The 18,363-nt window shown below is 37.1% G+C and overlaps 1 protein-coding gene across 1 annotated transcript; it reads right to left on the bottom strand.

Moving 5' to 3' along the window:
* Positions 1 to 4,162: 4,162 nt before the first annotated feature.
* smx5 lies at positions 4,163 to 8,129 on the bottom strand. The gene is made up of 5 exons (XM_023268068.3): positions 8,070 to 8,129; positions 7,823 to 7,890; positions 7,383 to 7,413; positions 6,875 to 6,934; positions 4,163 to 4,703 (listed from the first exon to the last, which is right to left on the bottom strand). The coding sequence occupies exons 1-5, from the start codon at positions 8,070 to 8,072 to the stop codon at positions 4,578 to 4,580; spliced, it is 288 nt and encodes a 95-aa protein (XP_023123836.1). The 5' UTR covers positions 8,073 to 8,129; the 3' UTR covers positions 4,163 to 4,577.
* Positions 8,130 to 18,363: the final 10,234 nt, after the last annotated feature.

The raw sequence follows: 18,363 nt of genomic DNA, 5'->3' as shown, positions 1-18,363 counted from the left end.
GTTTTTAGCAAAATTGGTCACTGGACACTTGCACATAAGGGATTCCTCACGCAACACTGATATAAGCTGAATATCACATAGTGCATCCAACTTTTTCATAAACACAGTTTGAGCTGCAGGTAATTGTAGCGGATCATAATTTAGACATTAAATGAGTACAAGCATCACAGAGTGCAGCTAACGAGAGGTACAAATTTCAGGGCACAGCAGGATATACTTTCCCTTCAATATTAAAATCAAGTATATTTTTTCCCTTCAGTGTTTACTCAAACCCAACAATACCACCAACAGGTTCGGCTGTTGTTCCATCAGAATGTCAAACAGTTTGTTTTGAATGAGCAAAAAGTTTTGAACATGAGCAGAAATCCCAACTGAACAGTTAAGTCCAGACGTTCCTGAATGAATTCAAATGACATGAAAAGGTGCCACATTCAAAGATAAAAGAGTGAATCCAGCCTGTATGAGTGTTTTCTCATCAGGGATCATATTAAATGAGAAAAGCTGATTTACAGAACAATAATTATTTGAAAACAATATAGAATGCCTTAGAGTCTCACTGCATTTTATTACATATTATTCTGAGTTGTCACAGAGTTATTTCTACCACAGATTGATGTAGAAAAGGCATAAATTAGTGACTAAAAATTCATCAGAATGCAGGAATGCTTGCCGCCAAAAATTTCCAGAGGGATGACAGCTTGACCTCTCGCTTAATGTTCAAATCAATTCTATATCCAAGCAGCTGACTGTATTTTTTTGTAAACAGTAATTTCATTATTTAAATTAAAAAAAAAAAAAAAAATGTCCTACTAAATGAAGCTCCTATATATCTTGATTTCCCTTGATGGTGAACAAAACAGAGTCCTAGGCAGCATTTCTGCAGTGTTTAAGTTCATTTTAAGACTTTTAAAGAACAAACCGAATCCAATCTGATACCCGTTTACTAACATCATACCAAAGTATAAAAGATATTAATGAAAACAAGTTCAATAATGTATGTAACAGGTGAATTTACTGATATTTAGGTCACTAATTCCCATTACATAATAAATTGAGCTGACCAGAAGACCTGATTAATTTTGCTATTTTAGATTTATTCATAGATTTATTCATTGTTAATGTGAATCTGTCCAACATTTGATGGTTCTCGCTTCTTAAATGTCGGTTGTTGCTTGTTCTTGTTGCACGTTATTACAAATGGAATATTCAGGGATTTTTTTAACTGTTGGTCAGGCAGATAGAAAACATTTGATGACGTCAGCGTGGGCTCCGAAATTACATTTTTTCCTGTTTTCCAGTGTTGTATAATTTAACACATAATGAAAAGAACAAAACAAGATGTTGGATCATGCAATGTTGTGAATGGAATGCTTCCAGTTTTTTATGACATTTCATGAACCAAGAATGAAAATGGTTAGTAACTTAATTATTCATTAAACATGACCTTTAGAAATGGATGGATGAATCAATGAGTGGACTAATTAGCCAATAAAAAAAAATCTACTTAAGGTTCATATGTGAATTTATATGCAGCAAATTAAATCTATTCATGGAGCAACAGACAACAAAGACAATAACATGACGAGTGAACAGTGACAGTGATAAGAGACAAACCTATCAAAATATGTGCAGAAAAGCAAACGAAAACAGACTGAAACTTGCAGAGTCAGTGTATGTATGTAATTAAAACAGATGCACAACCAGTCAAAAGTTTGGACACACCTTCTCATTTAATGTTTTTTCTTTATTTTTATGACTGTTTATATTGTAGATTTTCACTGACAGCATCAAAACTATGAATGAACACATATAGAATTATGTAGTAAACAAAAAAGTGTGAAGTAAGTCAAAACATGTTTTATATTTTAGATTCTTCAAAATAGCCACCTTTTGCTTTGATTACTGCTTTGCTCACTCTTTGTATTCTCTCAGAGCTTCATGAGGTTGTCACCTGAAATGGTTTTCACTTCACAGATGTGCCTTGATTAATTTGTGGAATTTCTTGCCTTCTTAATGGGGTTGGAACCGTCAGTTGTGTTGTGCAGAAGTCAGGTTGGTACACAGGTGACAGCCCTATTTGACAACTGTTAGAATTCATATTATGGCATATCAGCTAAGTAAAGAGAAACAATAGTCCATCATTACTTTAAGAACTGAAGGTCAGTCAGTCCCGAAAATTGCAACAACTTTGAATGTATCCCCAAGTGCAGTCGCAAAAACCATCAAGCGCTACGATGAAACTGGCTTACATGAGGACCACCCCAGGAAGGAAGACCAAGAGTCACCTCTGCTGCTGAGGATAATGCCAGATCAATGCCCCGGAGTTCCAGTAGCAGACACATCTCTTCATCAACTGTTCAGAGGAGACTGCGTCAATCAGTCCTTTATGGTCAAATAGCTGCTAAGAAACCACTAAGGAAAAGCAACAAGCAGGAGAGATTTATTTGGGCCAACAAAGATAAGGAATAGACATCAGACCAGTGGAAATCTGTGCTTTGGTCTGATGAGTCCAAATTTGAGGTCTTTGGTTTTACCTGCTGTGTCTTTGTGCGACACAGAAAAGGTGAACGGATGGTCTCTACATGTATGGTTTCCACTGTGAAGCATGGAGGAGGAGGTGTGATGGTGTGGGGGTGCTTTGTTGGGGATTTATTCAAAACTGAAGGCACCCTGAACCAGCATGGCTACCACAGCATCCTGCAGTGACATGCCATTTCCATCCGGTTTGCGTTTAGTTGGACCATCATTTATTTTTCAACAGGACAATGACCCCAAACACACCTCCAGGCTGTGTAAGGACTATTTGACCAAGAAGGAGAGTGATGGAGAGCTGCATCAGATGACCTGTCCTCCACAGTCACCTGACCTAAACCCAATGGTTGGGGATGAGATGGACTGCAGAGTGAAGGACCAACAAGTGCTCAGCATCTCTGTCAACTCCTTCAAAACTGTTGGAAAACTGTTTCAGGTGACTACCTCATGAAGCTCATTGAGAGAATGCCAAGAGTGAGCAAAGCAGTAATCAAAGGGTGGCTATTTAGAAGAATCTTAAATATAAAACATGTTTTGACATATTTCACATATTTTTTTACTAAATAATTCTATATGTGTTCATTCATAGTTTTGATGCCTTCAGTGAGAATCTACAATGTAAATAGTCATGAAAATAAAGAAAAATCATTAAACTTTTGACTGGTAGTGTATGTATGGTCAGCCAGATGTCTAGAAAATGTCACTGGAGATTCTCCAACCAGTTTTTGCTAAGATGTAATGTCATTACTATTTAAAAACGTAAATCAATTTTCAGACTATTTCTGGTGCTTTTAAAGCCTTGAAAACACTCAGGAAAGTATTGCTTCACCTTTTAAAATCAAAATCTGTCAAATATTCCTCAATCTGCAAAAGTGAGGAGTGTAAGTGCTGTAACAACAATGAACAAAAAAGGACTCCAGCCCACTAAAAAAAAAAAAAATCTACTGCAGTGGCTTAAAAGTGTAAAAAATTAAAGCAACCTTCCGAGACAATAGGCAGAATAACACAGGAGTGACGATTTTGGGGAATATAATGTAGAGTAGCAGCAGCACAGATTCACAAGAGACAAAGTCGGCAAACTTATTCATTAGCATCAGTAGATGTACAGTAGTCATCAGCTAAAGTTTGCCAACATTAGCTCCCATTAGCTACTGATGATGCCAGAGAAAAGCTGCAGCGGCTCAACATCAGTGTGTTAATTGAAACTGCATTCTGTTGCTTATGAATTAAACTTTTCATTTACTGATAAAGTTCTACTATATATCATCCTCTGGGTCACAGTGAAATACAGCTGAAAGTTAAGATTCAGTACAACAGGTGGACTCAATAAAAAAATATGCCCAGCAACCATGTAGGTATTAAAATGCAGCAGACAATCTGATATTGTACATCCAGAAGACAAACACCGCCTTCATTACAATCGCACATAATTGAAGTCATCTTAATATTCTGATATGATTGTTTATCACAATGAAGCCATGGTATTATATTCTTCATTTCCCATAAATGCAGTGATTTATGAAATAACACTTCCTCCATCACACAACAAAGTTTAGTTTGCAAAAATTTCAATCTTCGAAACATGCTACCAGAAAAACTAAAAAGCTGCTCAGAAATCACAAAAACTTGATCAAAATATAAATAACTTTTATTTCCAAGTGGCATCAAAAAAAAATCCAGAAGTCATCATTTTTACGAGACAAGCAGCCAGTGTCTGGTATTATTCAACATAAACATCACAGCTGGACTTTAGGTCTCCTCTCTGGGCCTCGAATTGTAGTTATTTTCTTTTCAACAAAACAGAAGATCAACTAAAAACTCCTACATGGTCTGTGAGGTAAAGAAGATTTTCAGTAATAAATTTGCAACATATTGATCACTAATGTGAGGAATGCAATTGAATTCTTTTTCGGTAAAGTAGAAACTAATGACCAATACTGCTGAATGACACTGTCATCTTTGAATGAACTTAATCCAAAACTTAAACTACTCATTATTCACCATTACAAAATCCCTCCCAGACTAAACCCCATCCTGCAGCGGAATCACTGCTTCTGCTGCATGGCTTCTTTTCGCGCTGCGTCCTGCAGCAACTGAGTGTCCACTTCATCTGCAGGTAGCTGAACGTAACGGACCACCGATCCACGGATGAAACAGTTTTTCACAGACAGCTGGAGTAAATTAAAACAAAACAATGGTGGAGTTTGAGGACAATCATCATTCAGTGTGTTGGAGAGGCAAATCAGTTTCATGAAATAAGACAGATTTTTTTGTGAACAGAAACACCTGAATTGATTACTTTTAAAATGGTAAGAGCAGTTTTACAAGTACTTTACTGACACTGTGTGGTGAACAATATTAACAGTAAGTGCAAACACAGACATGTTTTTCTCTTTTGTCCTTAACAGACCTCTTTCAAACTCAAAATGTGTAAAGCTTTTTCAGTGGTAACAAGCCGATTGTGCACATTTTATACTACAAGAAACAAGGAAATGTTGTATGTTTTATATATATTATATTTTATGCAAGGGCTGCACAGTGGCGTAGTGGTTAGCACTTTCGCCTTGCAGCGAGAAGATCCCTGGTTTGCATCCCGGCTTTCCCGGGATCTTTCTGCATGGAGTTTGCATGTTCTCCCAGTGCATGCGTGGGTTCTCTCCGGGTACTCCGGCTTCCTCCCACAGTCCAAAAATATGCTGAGGTTAATTGATTATTCTAAATTGCCCATAGGTGTGAATGTGAGAGTGCTTGTTCGTCTTTGTATGTGGCCCTGCGACAGACTGGTGACCTGTCTAGGGTGTCCCCTGCCTTCGCCCGAGTCAGCTGGGATAAGCTCCAGCCCCCCCCCCATGACCCTAGTGAGGATTAAGCGGTGTATAGATAATGGATGGATGGATGGATATTTTATGCAAAGCGGAAAAAAAATAATTTGAGTTTCCTACAGACCCTTACATGTGCAAGTGTGTGTCTACAAGTATATACTGTAAACGTAAAATTTTGTGTAGTGGACTTCTAAAAGATTCCCATTTGAAAATAAAGTGTACAAGCAATTTCCATACATCTGAGAAAGTATTGAACTATGGAGGAAATTTAAAATGTAACCGATTTTCAGAGCTGTTAGAAGGACTCACATAACCGGAAAATGACTGACCAAAGAGGGGCCAACAATCCTGAAGACAATATTAACACTTGACTTGAGGTAAGTGACAAACATGAGAAAACTGCATATAATGATATATAATGTGAAACCAAAATGATGTATTTAGGATTAATAGACCTGATTTGGAAGATTTTGTTTTTTGCTCCTTTCTGTGGAAAAGGCAACATCATTTATTGTGATAGCTGAATGAAAGATCCTACTTACTGAATTTTTCAGACCTGTGTGGTAAAGACTTGCTCACCCCTTTGTTTCCTGTCGTTTACATGATGATAAGCAGTTTTGTGTACCTATGACTATGGATGATAATAATACGAATTAATAATGGATTCATTTCCAAGAAAATTTTATTTGACTTATGCATAAATATGCAAACCCAAGGCAGAATTCCAGGACCATGCATGTCAGAAAATGCATCACAGATTTGTTGTAAAACCTAGTTGTTCCACCAGCTGGCGCCTCTCACTGTTTCATAAGGTGGAGTTACAGGTGCGTTTGCTGACTGCCTGTAAGGGTCAGTCAAAGACCACACCCTTGCTGTCTAACTGCTAACTGTGGCAGTCGTGTTGATGAACTCTTTAGCATCAAATTGTGACATGATGTCTGGCACACCGACACAAGAAGGAAGCCGTGTGTCTCTGCAGAGAGCAACTGTAGCTGCTAACATTAAAGAGCAGCAGGACTCTGATTACAAGCCTCCAACAACAACATTTAAACTAAAGTGATGAAGTGTACCAGCAATACTCTGCTTTAAGTATAACTAGATTTTAGAGATGGCAGTAAATACTTGGAGATTTCTTGGACTGATAAACCTGCAGGGACAGTATTTGGTCTGTTCTTTGAATGTGTAATGTAACTGAGCTGATATTGCAGTGAAGATTAAGTGTTTGTGGTTAAAAATGGTTTTCTTCTGATATTAAAACAATGTCTGCCTTATTTCATGCATCTCAACAAATAACCAACTATTGATTATGAGCACGGCCAACTCTCGGTTCAGAACACACACAAATTTGAATCCTCAGCTGAGACATCTTTAATCTGTCTCTTCAGTTTTGTCTAACACCATAATATGCAGATAGTGAAAAAATGGTTCAGGGTTTCCAGTTTCACCGAAAAACAACACAGGAGTTAAGACAGACCTATCAATAATATGCTGAAAGAGAGGTGCCGGACTGCTGAACTTACCATGTGTGGATATTTCTCTGGGTCTGTGACACTGATGTCTGTGAGCTTGATGTTCAGGTACTTAAACACACAAGTAGAGGACAGTGATGTCAAAAGAGTGCGTGTCATATGCCGACAAGTCAAGTCAAATCAAGGCACTGTTATTTATATATCACATTCAAAAACAACAAATGTCAAGCACAAGTGTTTTCGTTTTTTCAATCAACACCGAAAATTTGTCCCCAGCCACAGCAAAAGAAGCAATAAAACAAATGAACACAGAACAAAATGATTAATTGTTCATGCAAATTGAACGCAAAAAGACAAATTCACAAAGCATGAGACTTGTTTCGAGTTGCCCATCAGAAATAACTGAAAGATAGAACACAGGGCTGTACGAGAAACTGACACAAACAGTTACTCCACACGTCAGGATGTAAGTAATGTAAGCGACCATTTTGCCATTAAGAAAATATCACATATGAATGGCTTTGTTTCAAAATAAGGACAAGAAAACATTATTTCATACCTGGTCAACAGAGTGAAGTGTCCCACAGATGCTGAAAAGAGAAATATGAGGAGGATAATTATTTCAAGCATTCATAGACTCGCACCCTTTAATAAAAGCGTGGAAAAACTGGTTTTGAACAGACATCACACAAAAAATTCCATTAATGATGCTTTGATTATGTTACTTACGTCTGCTGTATTGAAATTCATTGCATTAGTGAGCCTATACTAGACTGCAACATGTTTTCAGTATTTTGTACTTCTATTTATTACATTGCACTTCAATAATAAGGATGTATGCGTCAATTATCTTTGTGAAGACCTTATTTCACAGCTGAAATGTCTGAGCATGGCGAGCTAACACCAATTAATTTACCCTCCATTGCTGCAAAAAACTAGTGCGGTTTCCTAATGAAGTAATGCAGACATGTTACGTGCTAAATTAAAAGTAAAACTCACCTCAGGTCGTTTTTGAGCTCCACCACCACGTCCTTCCCCACCAGAGATTTGAAAAACGAGTAGAAAAGCTGGAAAACACAACGACATGCTAACGTTAATGCTAGCAGCGGGATAAGCGTCGAGGCTGCAGATTGCGAGCAAACTGAACCGAAAACATGAAACTCTGAGTAAGTTAACAGCTCACTGAATGCCCGGGTAACGGAAGCAAAATGAAAAACAAACTAATACATTCGAAATTGCTTCTCACCATTATTGCTGTCGCTCTCTTGTGGTGGCGTGTCTACTGATGATGACGTAGCGTACGTGTGATATTCCTGCGACGCAGCAGGGTGCTGTTACTAAGTAGCGCCACGTGGGGGAGCCAGAGATGCGTTCACTGTTTTAAGATGTGAATTCAGCAGATGAAACTGCTGAATTCCGGAACCTGAGTGAGGTCATCGTAGATAATTGTTTTTTTGATTGTTTTTTTCCCTCCCTTATTGACAAAATCATTTAACAGAACATTGTAGAAAATAATCTTCACAAAGGCATTTTTATAATGAACAGGTGCTTACAGTGCAGTAAAATATAAAATATATCTATTGGAAGAGGCAGTTCTTGAAAATTATATGAGGTGCAATCAGAAATAGAAAAAGAATCAAAGCAAAAAGGAAAAAAGAAAGAAAAAATAAAACAGAACAAAACAAAGAGATAGGGCTTTTTTACAGATCGTAATTCTCAATCAAAGTGAACAGTTTCATGGGATGTTTAGTCTTCATTTTTAAAAACGCTTTAGTAAAGGATAGAAACTCCTTATGAAACGGTCCGTGTATTTATCTGGCAATTGGATTTTCCGTTCTGAAACGGGTATTGAAAAACAAAAAACGAGTGGTTATTTGATTTTCGTTTTAAAATACAAAAACTAAAATTGAAATACAAGGCGTTTTTCTTTTTCATGATCAAAAAGGGATTTACGACATTTTAAAGATGCTTTGATTTTCATTTTATAATTAGAATAAAAAAATGAATAAAATCAGTAAGAGAAAGAAACGAAAAAAGGTCAGTTTTTTTCATTTTCTGAGACCGGAAGTGGTCATCAGCAAGTGCGGAGCCAAATGACAACAAGATTCTCAGAGGGTGGAGCCAGAGAGCAGTGATTGTTCAGACCATAGATAGAAGACAGCACGCTAGCGGATCTAGTCTGCTATCTAAAGCTATGGTCGGCACGTCTGGTAGCATCTCTGGCTGCTGTTGACCTTGTTTTTGGAGTAAAACACGGTAAGAAGATAAATACTTCTAGCCTGTAGTGTTGTTTTGTTGTAGGTTAAGTCAGCGACTTGAGAAGAGTTGTGTTTTGTCGTGTTTGACCAGTTGGTCCGGATGCGTTAGCTTGCTAAGCGGCTAGTTAGCTAGCGGGCTAATTAACACAGGTGGCTAACTTACCGCTGAACACCTGTGTTAGTTGCTTTCACAGCTGTCCGTCATTAGTAGAATGAACTTGTCAACCTGTATTTCTCTGCTGTGTATTTTAGCTTTTAAAAAAGTTATTATACTTTAAGGTTAACTGAAACCCGTTCAGCTGCACTGAAGTTTAACATTCAGCTGGTTTGAATTAAACGGCCCTCAACATTGCGCAACATTACCTCGCTGAATCTCCATAATTTCATTAAATTCCTTCTCTCTTCCACTGCTCAAGTTCAATCTGGTATATAAAGTGACATTAATAGTGAATAAACTAACAACCAACCATTGTATTTATTTATTATTGCATGTATTTGTAGTAAAGCATGAGTTGAAGCATCCTACTTTTGGATCTAGAACTGCACAAGCCATTCATTTTCAGTCATCTGACGAGTTAAACTCCCCTTTTTATGTGAGGTTGAAGCAGAAAGTCTGAGTTAACAAAGAAAGTTGATTATAATTTGCGATACCTGTTATCTTTGACTGAGGCTTTAGTTTTAGTTGAGCCGATCTACACGTAGAAACTTTGTTCAAGAAGATTTCTCCGTAGCTCAGAGGACAGGCTGCTTTTTATACAACCTTGTAAGAGAATGTCTGTCAATGCTTTCAGCAGAATTTAGAAACACAACACTTCCTAAACAGATATTTTGAGGCTGTGAGCTGAATTAGTGAGGATGACTCCTGCTCCTGTCATCTCTAAGCTCCTCACACATCTTTACCTGCACATTAGGAAAATCACTCCTGTAGAATGCAGGTATGTTTGTCATTATTATAAAAAGATGTTGCCTGGTGACCTGTCAGAATCCCATCATACAGAGTCAGCCAAAATAATGTTTACACACATCAGGAAAAGAAAAGCTTGCATAAATATTTCAATACCAAATTTATTCAGACATCACGAGATTAATAAAAGTTATCTTTGGCCTCTACAATTACAAGAGGTGTTCAAAGTGGTGGCCACTGGCTTCCAGACATTTCTGTTCTGTTGTAGATGTCACTTGTTGATGCTCCATTCATGAGGGTAGCGCCATCTGTCGGGAAAACATCGTACAACAGGACACAGAGTTGTCATGATTTGATCAAACTTAGAAAGCGGTATCTATATGTGTAGAAGTACTTATACAAATGAAATATTTATAAAAGTTTTTCTTTTCCTGAAGTGTGTGTACATTATTTTGGCTGACTCTTGACTCTGTGAACTTAATGAGAACAAAACTATCATTTAATTGTTGCTCTGAAAGCTTCTTTAGTGAAAACCGGCTAGTGTTCTGCTTTGAAACAAACTGTTGTTGAGGTCTGTGTTTTTAGGTTTAACCCCACTGTTTCTGAATGAACTGACAGTTGTTGTTTTTTTTCCTGATCCATGTGGACATTATAATTGATGGTAACATTTACTGATCATATAATCAGCATGACAATATAACAGTGTAACATTATGACCACCTGACTAATACTGTGTTGGTCCCTTTATGCTGCTAAAACTCCTCTGACCCAGTGGTTCATCAGAACCTCTGGGGATGTCCTGTGGATCCTGTGGGTCCTGTGGGTTGCAGGGTGGATCCTACCTAGACCAGGCTGATCCTGGACCATCCCACAGATGCTCAATCAGATCTGGATGTGGGGAGTGTGGAACCCAGGTGAACAGCTTAGCTCTGTCGTGTTCCTCAGACCACTCCTGAGAAGTTTTAGTTTGTCTTGCTGAGGGTGGCAGCTGGCATCAAGGACTGCTGTTGCCATGGAGACAAGGCGGTTGTTTGTCCTGCAGTGTTTAGGTGGTGGTACGTGTCAAACATCCACATGAACGTCAAGGTTTCCCAGCAGAATGTTACATTAGAACAAGATGATGGATGTTGTTCTCTTCAGCTGTCAGTGGTCAGAATGTTGTGGCTGATCGGTGGATCTGTCTGCCTTTACTCTGACATCCAGAGTTATACAAAAGTGTAGTATGTGTGCAGTGCAGAAGAGATTTACTTTATTGGATGCAGTTTTAGTGGTCCCATCAGAGAAAATCATATCCATATACAGATTTTTATTAATTCCAGGGCTGGTTCAGTAAAGATTTATAATAATAAGTACATCAGATAATTCTTGGTCGCAGTTGGAATTTTGTAGACTGAGAGATGGTTGAGAAGGTTTGCAGTTCTTGTTTTAGCAAAATAGGTTATAATACAAGATCTTTATTGTCATCGTACATGAAATTATCTGCAAACCAGCAAAGTGCATCAGTCTGAGATATCTAAAAATAAATAGGTAAAGAAAAATGCTTATAAAGCCAATAATAAACAGAATATTTTGAGGGAATATTCTAAAAAAGAAAGAAAAGCTCCATTCTCACTCCTCTCAGGATAAACTGTCATTAAAATTGACTTTAAATTTAGCTTCAACATGAGATAAAAACATTTACTTCCATTACTGATGTTGTCAAGTTTTAATAAAGTTCATGCTACTTTTATAAAATGATGAAAGTGAATAAACTGTATTTCTGTGATCTGTGTTTGATTTCTGTCTTTTCTCCTGTCATCCAGATGTTCAGAGGGAGATGATGCCACATCTGGTCCAGCTGATGGAAGGTCTTGAAGTTCTCTGACTGGCCTCCACTGAAGATGGTCATCTCACTGGATTTAAGGTTCAGATGCTCAGTAACAAACTCCACCAATGAGCCAACAGGGAAGCTTTAGGTTTATTAAATGTTGCTATGAAGGTATCGCTGTTTTTCTTTGTGAATGCAATGTGCTCCAACTGATACTTGAATTAGACCTTAGAAGTAAATCCTTCCATCTCAAAGGATCTAGTTGCATTAATAACCTCATAACATTCTAATTTTTATTCCAGTCTTGGTTGGAAATAGAATCTCTGTATTGATTCAGGTAAAAACTGAACTTCACAGCATGTTGGAGCAAAACAACCAGATGAAAACTGTGATGGTGTTGGATTGTCAGACCGTAATGTTGCAGCTCAAAGCAGCTTTTCTAGCTCAGTTCATTCTGACATTCAGCTATGAATCAACACAGCAGATGGTGATCCATGCTGTGGAAGTCTCACATCTCCTGATTTAATGGAGCTGCTTTGCACTTTTTACACTGTTTATTCACCAGCACTTTATTTAATAAAAGTCCCATCTAGTTTTTATGAGGAATGTGATGTTTTAATTTCTCTGTGAATAACTGCAGTCTAAGGGAACAGCTGGAGTTGTAACATCTGTCCTGATATTGATCATGAAGTACTGATCAGAATACTTATGGTTAGCAGTCATCTCTGAAGTTTACATTAAAATCTTTACTTGTGTTGTGAACTTTGATAAGAAGCAGAAACTTTAGCATTGCCATGGATACATGAGTGTTAAATTCTGTCCATATTTCCATTTTGGGAAATGCAGTCCAGCAGATGAGTTTGTTTTTACTGCCAGCTACCATTCAGTCTAAGATATTAACAATAAATAAATGTGCATAATGTGGAAATGAACAGATTTTATTTTGATTTATTCCTACAAGTGCTGCAGGTAAAGTTCCAGAATGTGGAGAAATTTAGTCTCACAATCACAGACAACAAATATTATCTGAAAGTCGGGTTATTGTTGTTTATCAGCACAATACAAAAAGATTAATGTTAGAAATATTCCAGTTAAGACTCTAGAATATCATGATTTATGTAAATTTACCTCAATAATATGAATGTTCAGGTTAAGATTGTGCAGTAATATTTATTATGTAAGTTTAGCTGATTAAAGTTTATGACTCTCCACTACAATATTATTTAAATTGACATCATTATTATAATATTTAAGGTCAGACCGTACAGTATTGAGATTAAGAAATCAAATATTCTATAAAATGTAAATACACTGAACTCATTTGCATATATTTAAGTGAGACTCTACAACATTATTTGACACAAATGTATCTAAATCAAAATTGTACTCGTTTTTACTCCAAACGTTTACTGGACTGATTTAAACATTAAAATCAATCCTTTCTAATCCTCTGCTGTACATTGAAACCTGAGGCCTTAAATAGAAACACACAAGTATCTGATTGAAGGAACTTCTGCAGAGTCCTGGTTCCAGAACATGATGATAGAATTATAGACAAACTTTAACAAAAGCTGCCTGAGAGTTTACAGGTTTTTATGTTAGATTTCTTCAGTAATTTAATGAGAGTTATCAGCAAAAATCAGGTGTTCATTTGATGACCTTCATTTTCTAAAACATCCAGAATTGGAGCTCATATCTTTGGCAGCTGTAAAGTTTCTGCTCCTTCAAAGTTCACAACACAATGAATGAATTCCTAAAACAGTCTAAATGCTGGAGAGCGTTTGATGCTGAAGCAGTGACCAGTTTTTCTGTTTCTTCTCTGGAGATGCACAATGAGGGACGTCTGCAGAGACTGAGAAAGAGTCTCACCACATCCTGACATGAGGAAAAAGACTTTATTGAAGACTACAATGAGAAAAACTATCAGACAGCAGACGGCTGCATTCAAGGTGAGCTCTGAACATTTGATCTGGAACAGGAATTCAATAACTGCAGCATGAGCTTCATTTCAGTCTGTAGCTGCTGAATTCATGGATGAATCATCTGGCACTAGAGAGGAAGACCATCAAACATCCACGTCAGCTGATGGAGGTCCAAGAGTCTCACTGAACAACCAACCTACAGAGTAGTGATGTTAGGAGACGTGCCAAGGCTTGGAAGCGTGTGCCGAGTAATGGAGGGGGCGTTTCCACGAAGCGCGTATCGAGGCTTGCTTCATTTAGGGGAGGAGCCAAAATGATGACGTCCGAAGCCTCGCTGCCTGGGTGAACAACAGGACCGTTTCGGAAAGTGGTTCAGATTTTGTCGTGAGGTTTGACAGCAACATAAACCCCTGAGGCTCCATTCAAAATGTGGGTTTTTGATAGAGTTGCGGTCAGTTGAGAGTTTGAATAGCTTGAATACGAGTTTGGAGAGTGTTTATATAGTCTGGATATAGTTTGGAGAGTTTAGAGAGTAGAAAGATAGTTTGTAGATTTAGGAGAGTGAGGAGAGAAGGATGGGTTTTAGGAAGGAGCCATCTAGGAAGAGGAGGATTTCCCCTGTGTGGGAACATTTCGATTTGATAATTCCTAATCAGGTAAGCTGAATCTAACGTTATTACAGACGCATTAGCTTTGGTTATCAAGAACTGTATTTTTCACTGTTGTTTTATTCAAAGGTGAGGTGTTTATTGTGTGTGTGTCAAAAAAGGAATCGTTTAAAACCAAAAACTGTTGAGAAACTGTTATTTCTGAATGAAAGGAATAAAATGTCCCCTTTCCTGTGCATCGTTGTCCAAGTTACACAGCATATTCAGTACGATCTTCCTTGTTCCACACTTTCACTGTCCTCTGCCTGCTTAAGGCCATGGCATTTTCTTAAAGTGACAGAAAAACATTACACAACCTGCCACATTATATGATACTACCGTTTTGGGGAAAATTTACACACACACAATACATGAAAATATATTTTATTCTACACGTGAGAATTTATCTACAGAAATTATTTGGTCATGCATTTTCTTGTATTTCATAGTCATTTCCAACAGCCATAACCAATAAAAATTCAATGCATCAGACATGTGGTTCAGATACAGCTGCCTGTGATTATACACCTGGCCAGTAGGTGGCGTCGTGTGCTCATGAAGCTTCAAGAAATGAACCGTTTCTCGAACCAGTTGGCTCAAGTGGTTCAATGCCTCATGAGGCTTCATCTCACCATCACTCCTACAGAGTGAAGACCTCGAATCTGATTGGACGGCCTCCTATTCAGCCACGTGTGAACAAATGCCTCTAAGCTGATTTGTTTTCTAAAATAAATCTAGTTTGAGTCCTAATCTATGCCTGTGTGTTTGCTTCTTTACACCACTGTGAACAGTTTAGGTTGGTAGATTGTTCCAGATAAGACAAGTACAAGATTCTTCAGAGCCGTTCTACCACGAGCCTGACAGGAAGAACTCCAACAGCTACTGAATGTTCCTGTGGTCCCCTCAAGGCTACAGGAGGAGCCCTACGAGGACGAGCCGGTCCACCTGATGGAGGCCAGTCGCTGCGGTTCAAAGCCAACACCGACTACATGGACTTCTACTGGACCACACGAAGGCCTTCAAACCAGACCAACAAGTTCACTGACTCCCCGACTGGTGGGTCTGAGGACGCCACCGAGCCTCGGTCCAGCCAGCCTCCTGTCTGTGGGTGTTTGAGTGCTGAGAGGTTTGTGGATGCATGTGAATGTGTCTGTGTTGAAACGGCAGCTTTGGACTCACTAACGCTGGGAAAAACCAAGAGCTCCTTTATTTGTGACTTCCACTAAAAAAACTGAAGAAAATAAGTTTGCCAGGGTTCTGACTGATAACAGATTATTAAATAATGAAAATAATCGTTTAAATATTCCTTTAAACAATCCTTTTTGGTCTACATTTCCTTTACACTGACTTCTTGGTATTTTGGGTGGAATATACTATTAAGGCCAATGTTCTAGGGTTCTTCTGGGAATATACCATTAAACCAACCTTTTAGGTAAATGTTCCAGGATGTTGGGTAGAATATACCATCAGATAAACCTTTTAGGTCTACATTGGAAGATTTTAGAGTAGAATACAGACCTGATCAAAATCTTAAGACCAGTTGAAAAATAGCTACAGTTAACCTTTTGCACATTTGGATCTTAATGAGGTTTTAAGTCGAGCTACAATATGCAAAAGCAAGAAGGGGGAGTGAGACAAGAAGCACTTTGAAAAAGTAATTTATTGAAAACAAGTAAACTGAAATTTTTTCAACATAGTATAGTAAGGTGTTTTTTTTGCGCCAAAATTCATGATGATTTTTTTTTTCAAAGAAAACCTTTCTGGAGTGTTTTTCACGCCCTCCTTTACATTATCTCATCATATGGCACGTTTTTACAACATGTTTGGAAAAAATCACATTTTTTTTCGACATAGTATAGTAAGGCGTTTTTTTTTTGCACCAAAATTCATGATGATTTTTTTTTCAAAGAAAACCTTTCTGGCGTGTTTTTCACGGCGTCCTTTACATTATTTCATCATATAGAACGTTTTTACGTGTTTGAAAAATCGCATTTTTTTTCGACATAGTAGAGTAAGGCGTTTTTTTTGCGCCAAAATTCATGATGGTTTTTTTTCCAAAGAAAACCTTTCTGGAGTGTTTTTCACGGTGTCCTTTACTTTATTTCATCATATGGAACATTTTTACAACATGTTTGAAAAATCGCATTTTTTTTCGACATAGTATAGTAAGGCGTTTTTTTGCGCCAAAATTCATGATGATTTTTTTTTCAAAGAAAACCTTTCTGGAGTGTTTTTCACGGTGTCCTTTACATTAATTCATCATATGGAACGTTTTTACAACATGTTTGAAAAATCACATTTTTTTTTGACATAGTATAGTAAGGCGTTTTTTTTGCGCCAAAATTCATGATGATTTTTTTTTCAAAGAAAACCTTACCATAGTGTTTTTCACGGCATCCTTTACATTATTTCATCATATGGCACGTTTTTACAACATGTTGAAAAATGACATTTTTCGACATAGTATACTATGGCATTTTTTTTGCGCCAAAATTCATGATGATTTTTTTTTCAAAGAAAACCTTTCTGGCGTGTTTTTCACGGCGTCCTTTACATTATTTCATCATATAGAACGTTTTTACATGTTTGAAAAATCGCATTTTTTTTCGACATAGTATAGTAAGGCGTTTTTTTTGCGCCAAAATTCATGATGGTTTTTTTTCCAAAGAAAACCTTTCTGGAGTGTTTTTCACGGTGTCCTTTACTTTATTTCATCATATGGAACATTTTTACAACATGTTTGAAAAATCGCATTTTTTTTCGACATAGTATAGTAAGGCGTTTTTTTGCGCCAAAATTCATGATGATTTTTTTTTCAAAGAAAACCTTTCTGGAGTGTTTTTCACGGTGTCCTTTACATTAATTCATCATATGGAACGTTTTTACAACATGTTTGAAAAATCACATTTTTTTTTGACATAGTATAGTAAGGCGTTTTTTTTGCGCCAAAATTCATGATGATTTTTTTTTCAAAGAAAACCTTTCTGGAGTGTTTTTCACGGCCTCCTTTACATTATTTCATCATATGGAACGTTTTTACAACATGTTTGAAAAATCGCATTTTTTTTCGACATAGTATAGTAAGGCGTTTTTTTTGCGCCAAAATTCATGATGATTTTTTTTCAAAGAAAACCTTTCTGGAGTGTTTTCACGCCCTCCTTTACGTTATTTCATCATATGGCACGTTTTTACATGTTGAAAAATGACATTTTTCGACATAGTATACTGTGGCATTTTTTTGCGCCAAAATTCATGATGATTTTTTTTTTCAAAGAAAACCTTTCTGGAGTGTTTTTCACGCCCTCCTTTGCATTATCTCATCATATGGCATGTTTTTACAACATGTTTGAAAAATCGCATTTTTTTTCGACATAGTATAGTAAGGCGTTTTTTTTGCGCCAAAATTCATGACGATTTTTTTTTCAAAGAAAACCTTTCTGGAGTGTTTTTCACCGCGTCCTTTACATTATTTCATCATATGGAACGTTTTTACAACATGTTTGAAAAATCGCATTTTTTTTCGACATAGTATAGTAAGGCGTTTTTTTTTGCGCCAAAATTCATGATGATTTTTTTTCAAAGAAAACCTTTCTGGAGTGTTTTTCACGCCCTCCTTTACATTATCTCATCATATGGCACGTTTTTACAACATGTTTGGAAAAATCACATTTTTTTTCGACATAGTATAGTAAGGCGTTTTTTTTTGCGCCAAAATTCATGATGTTTTTTTTTCCAAAGAAAACCTTTCTGGAGTGTTTTTCACGGTGTCCTTTACATTATTTCATCATATGGAACGTTTTTACAACATGTTTGAAAAATCGCATTTTTTTTCGACATAGTATAGTCAGGCTTTTTTTTTGCGCCAAAATTCATGATGATTTTTTTTCAAAGAAAACCTTTCTGGAGTGTTTTTCACGGCGTCCTTTACATTATTTCATCATATGGAACGTTTTTACATGTTTGAAAATTCGCATTTTTTTTCGACATAGTATAGTAAGGCGT

This window comes from Amphiprion ocellaris, chromosome 2 (assembly GCF_022539595.1).
Source record: "Amphiprion ocellaris isolate individual 3 ecotype Okinawa chromosome 2, ASM2253959v1, whole genome shotgun sequence".
In the NCBI taxonomy this organism is placed as follows: domain Eukaryota; kingdom Metazoa; phylum Chordata; class Actinopteri; family Pomacentridae; genus Amphiprion; species Amphiprion ocellaris.
Note: the sequence above shows the minus strand (reverse complement) of the source record. Positions and strands in the feature narration are given on the sequence as shown.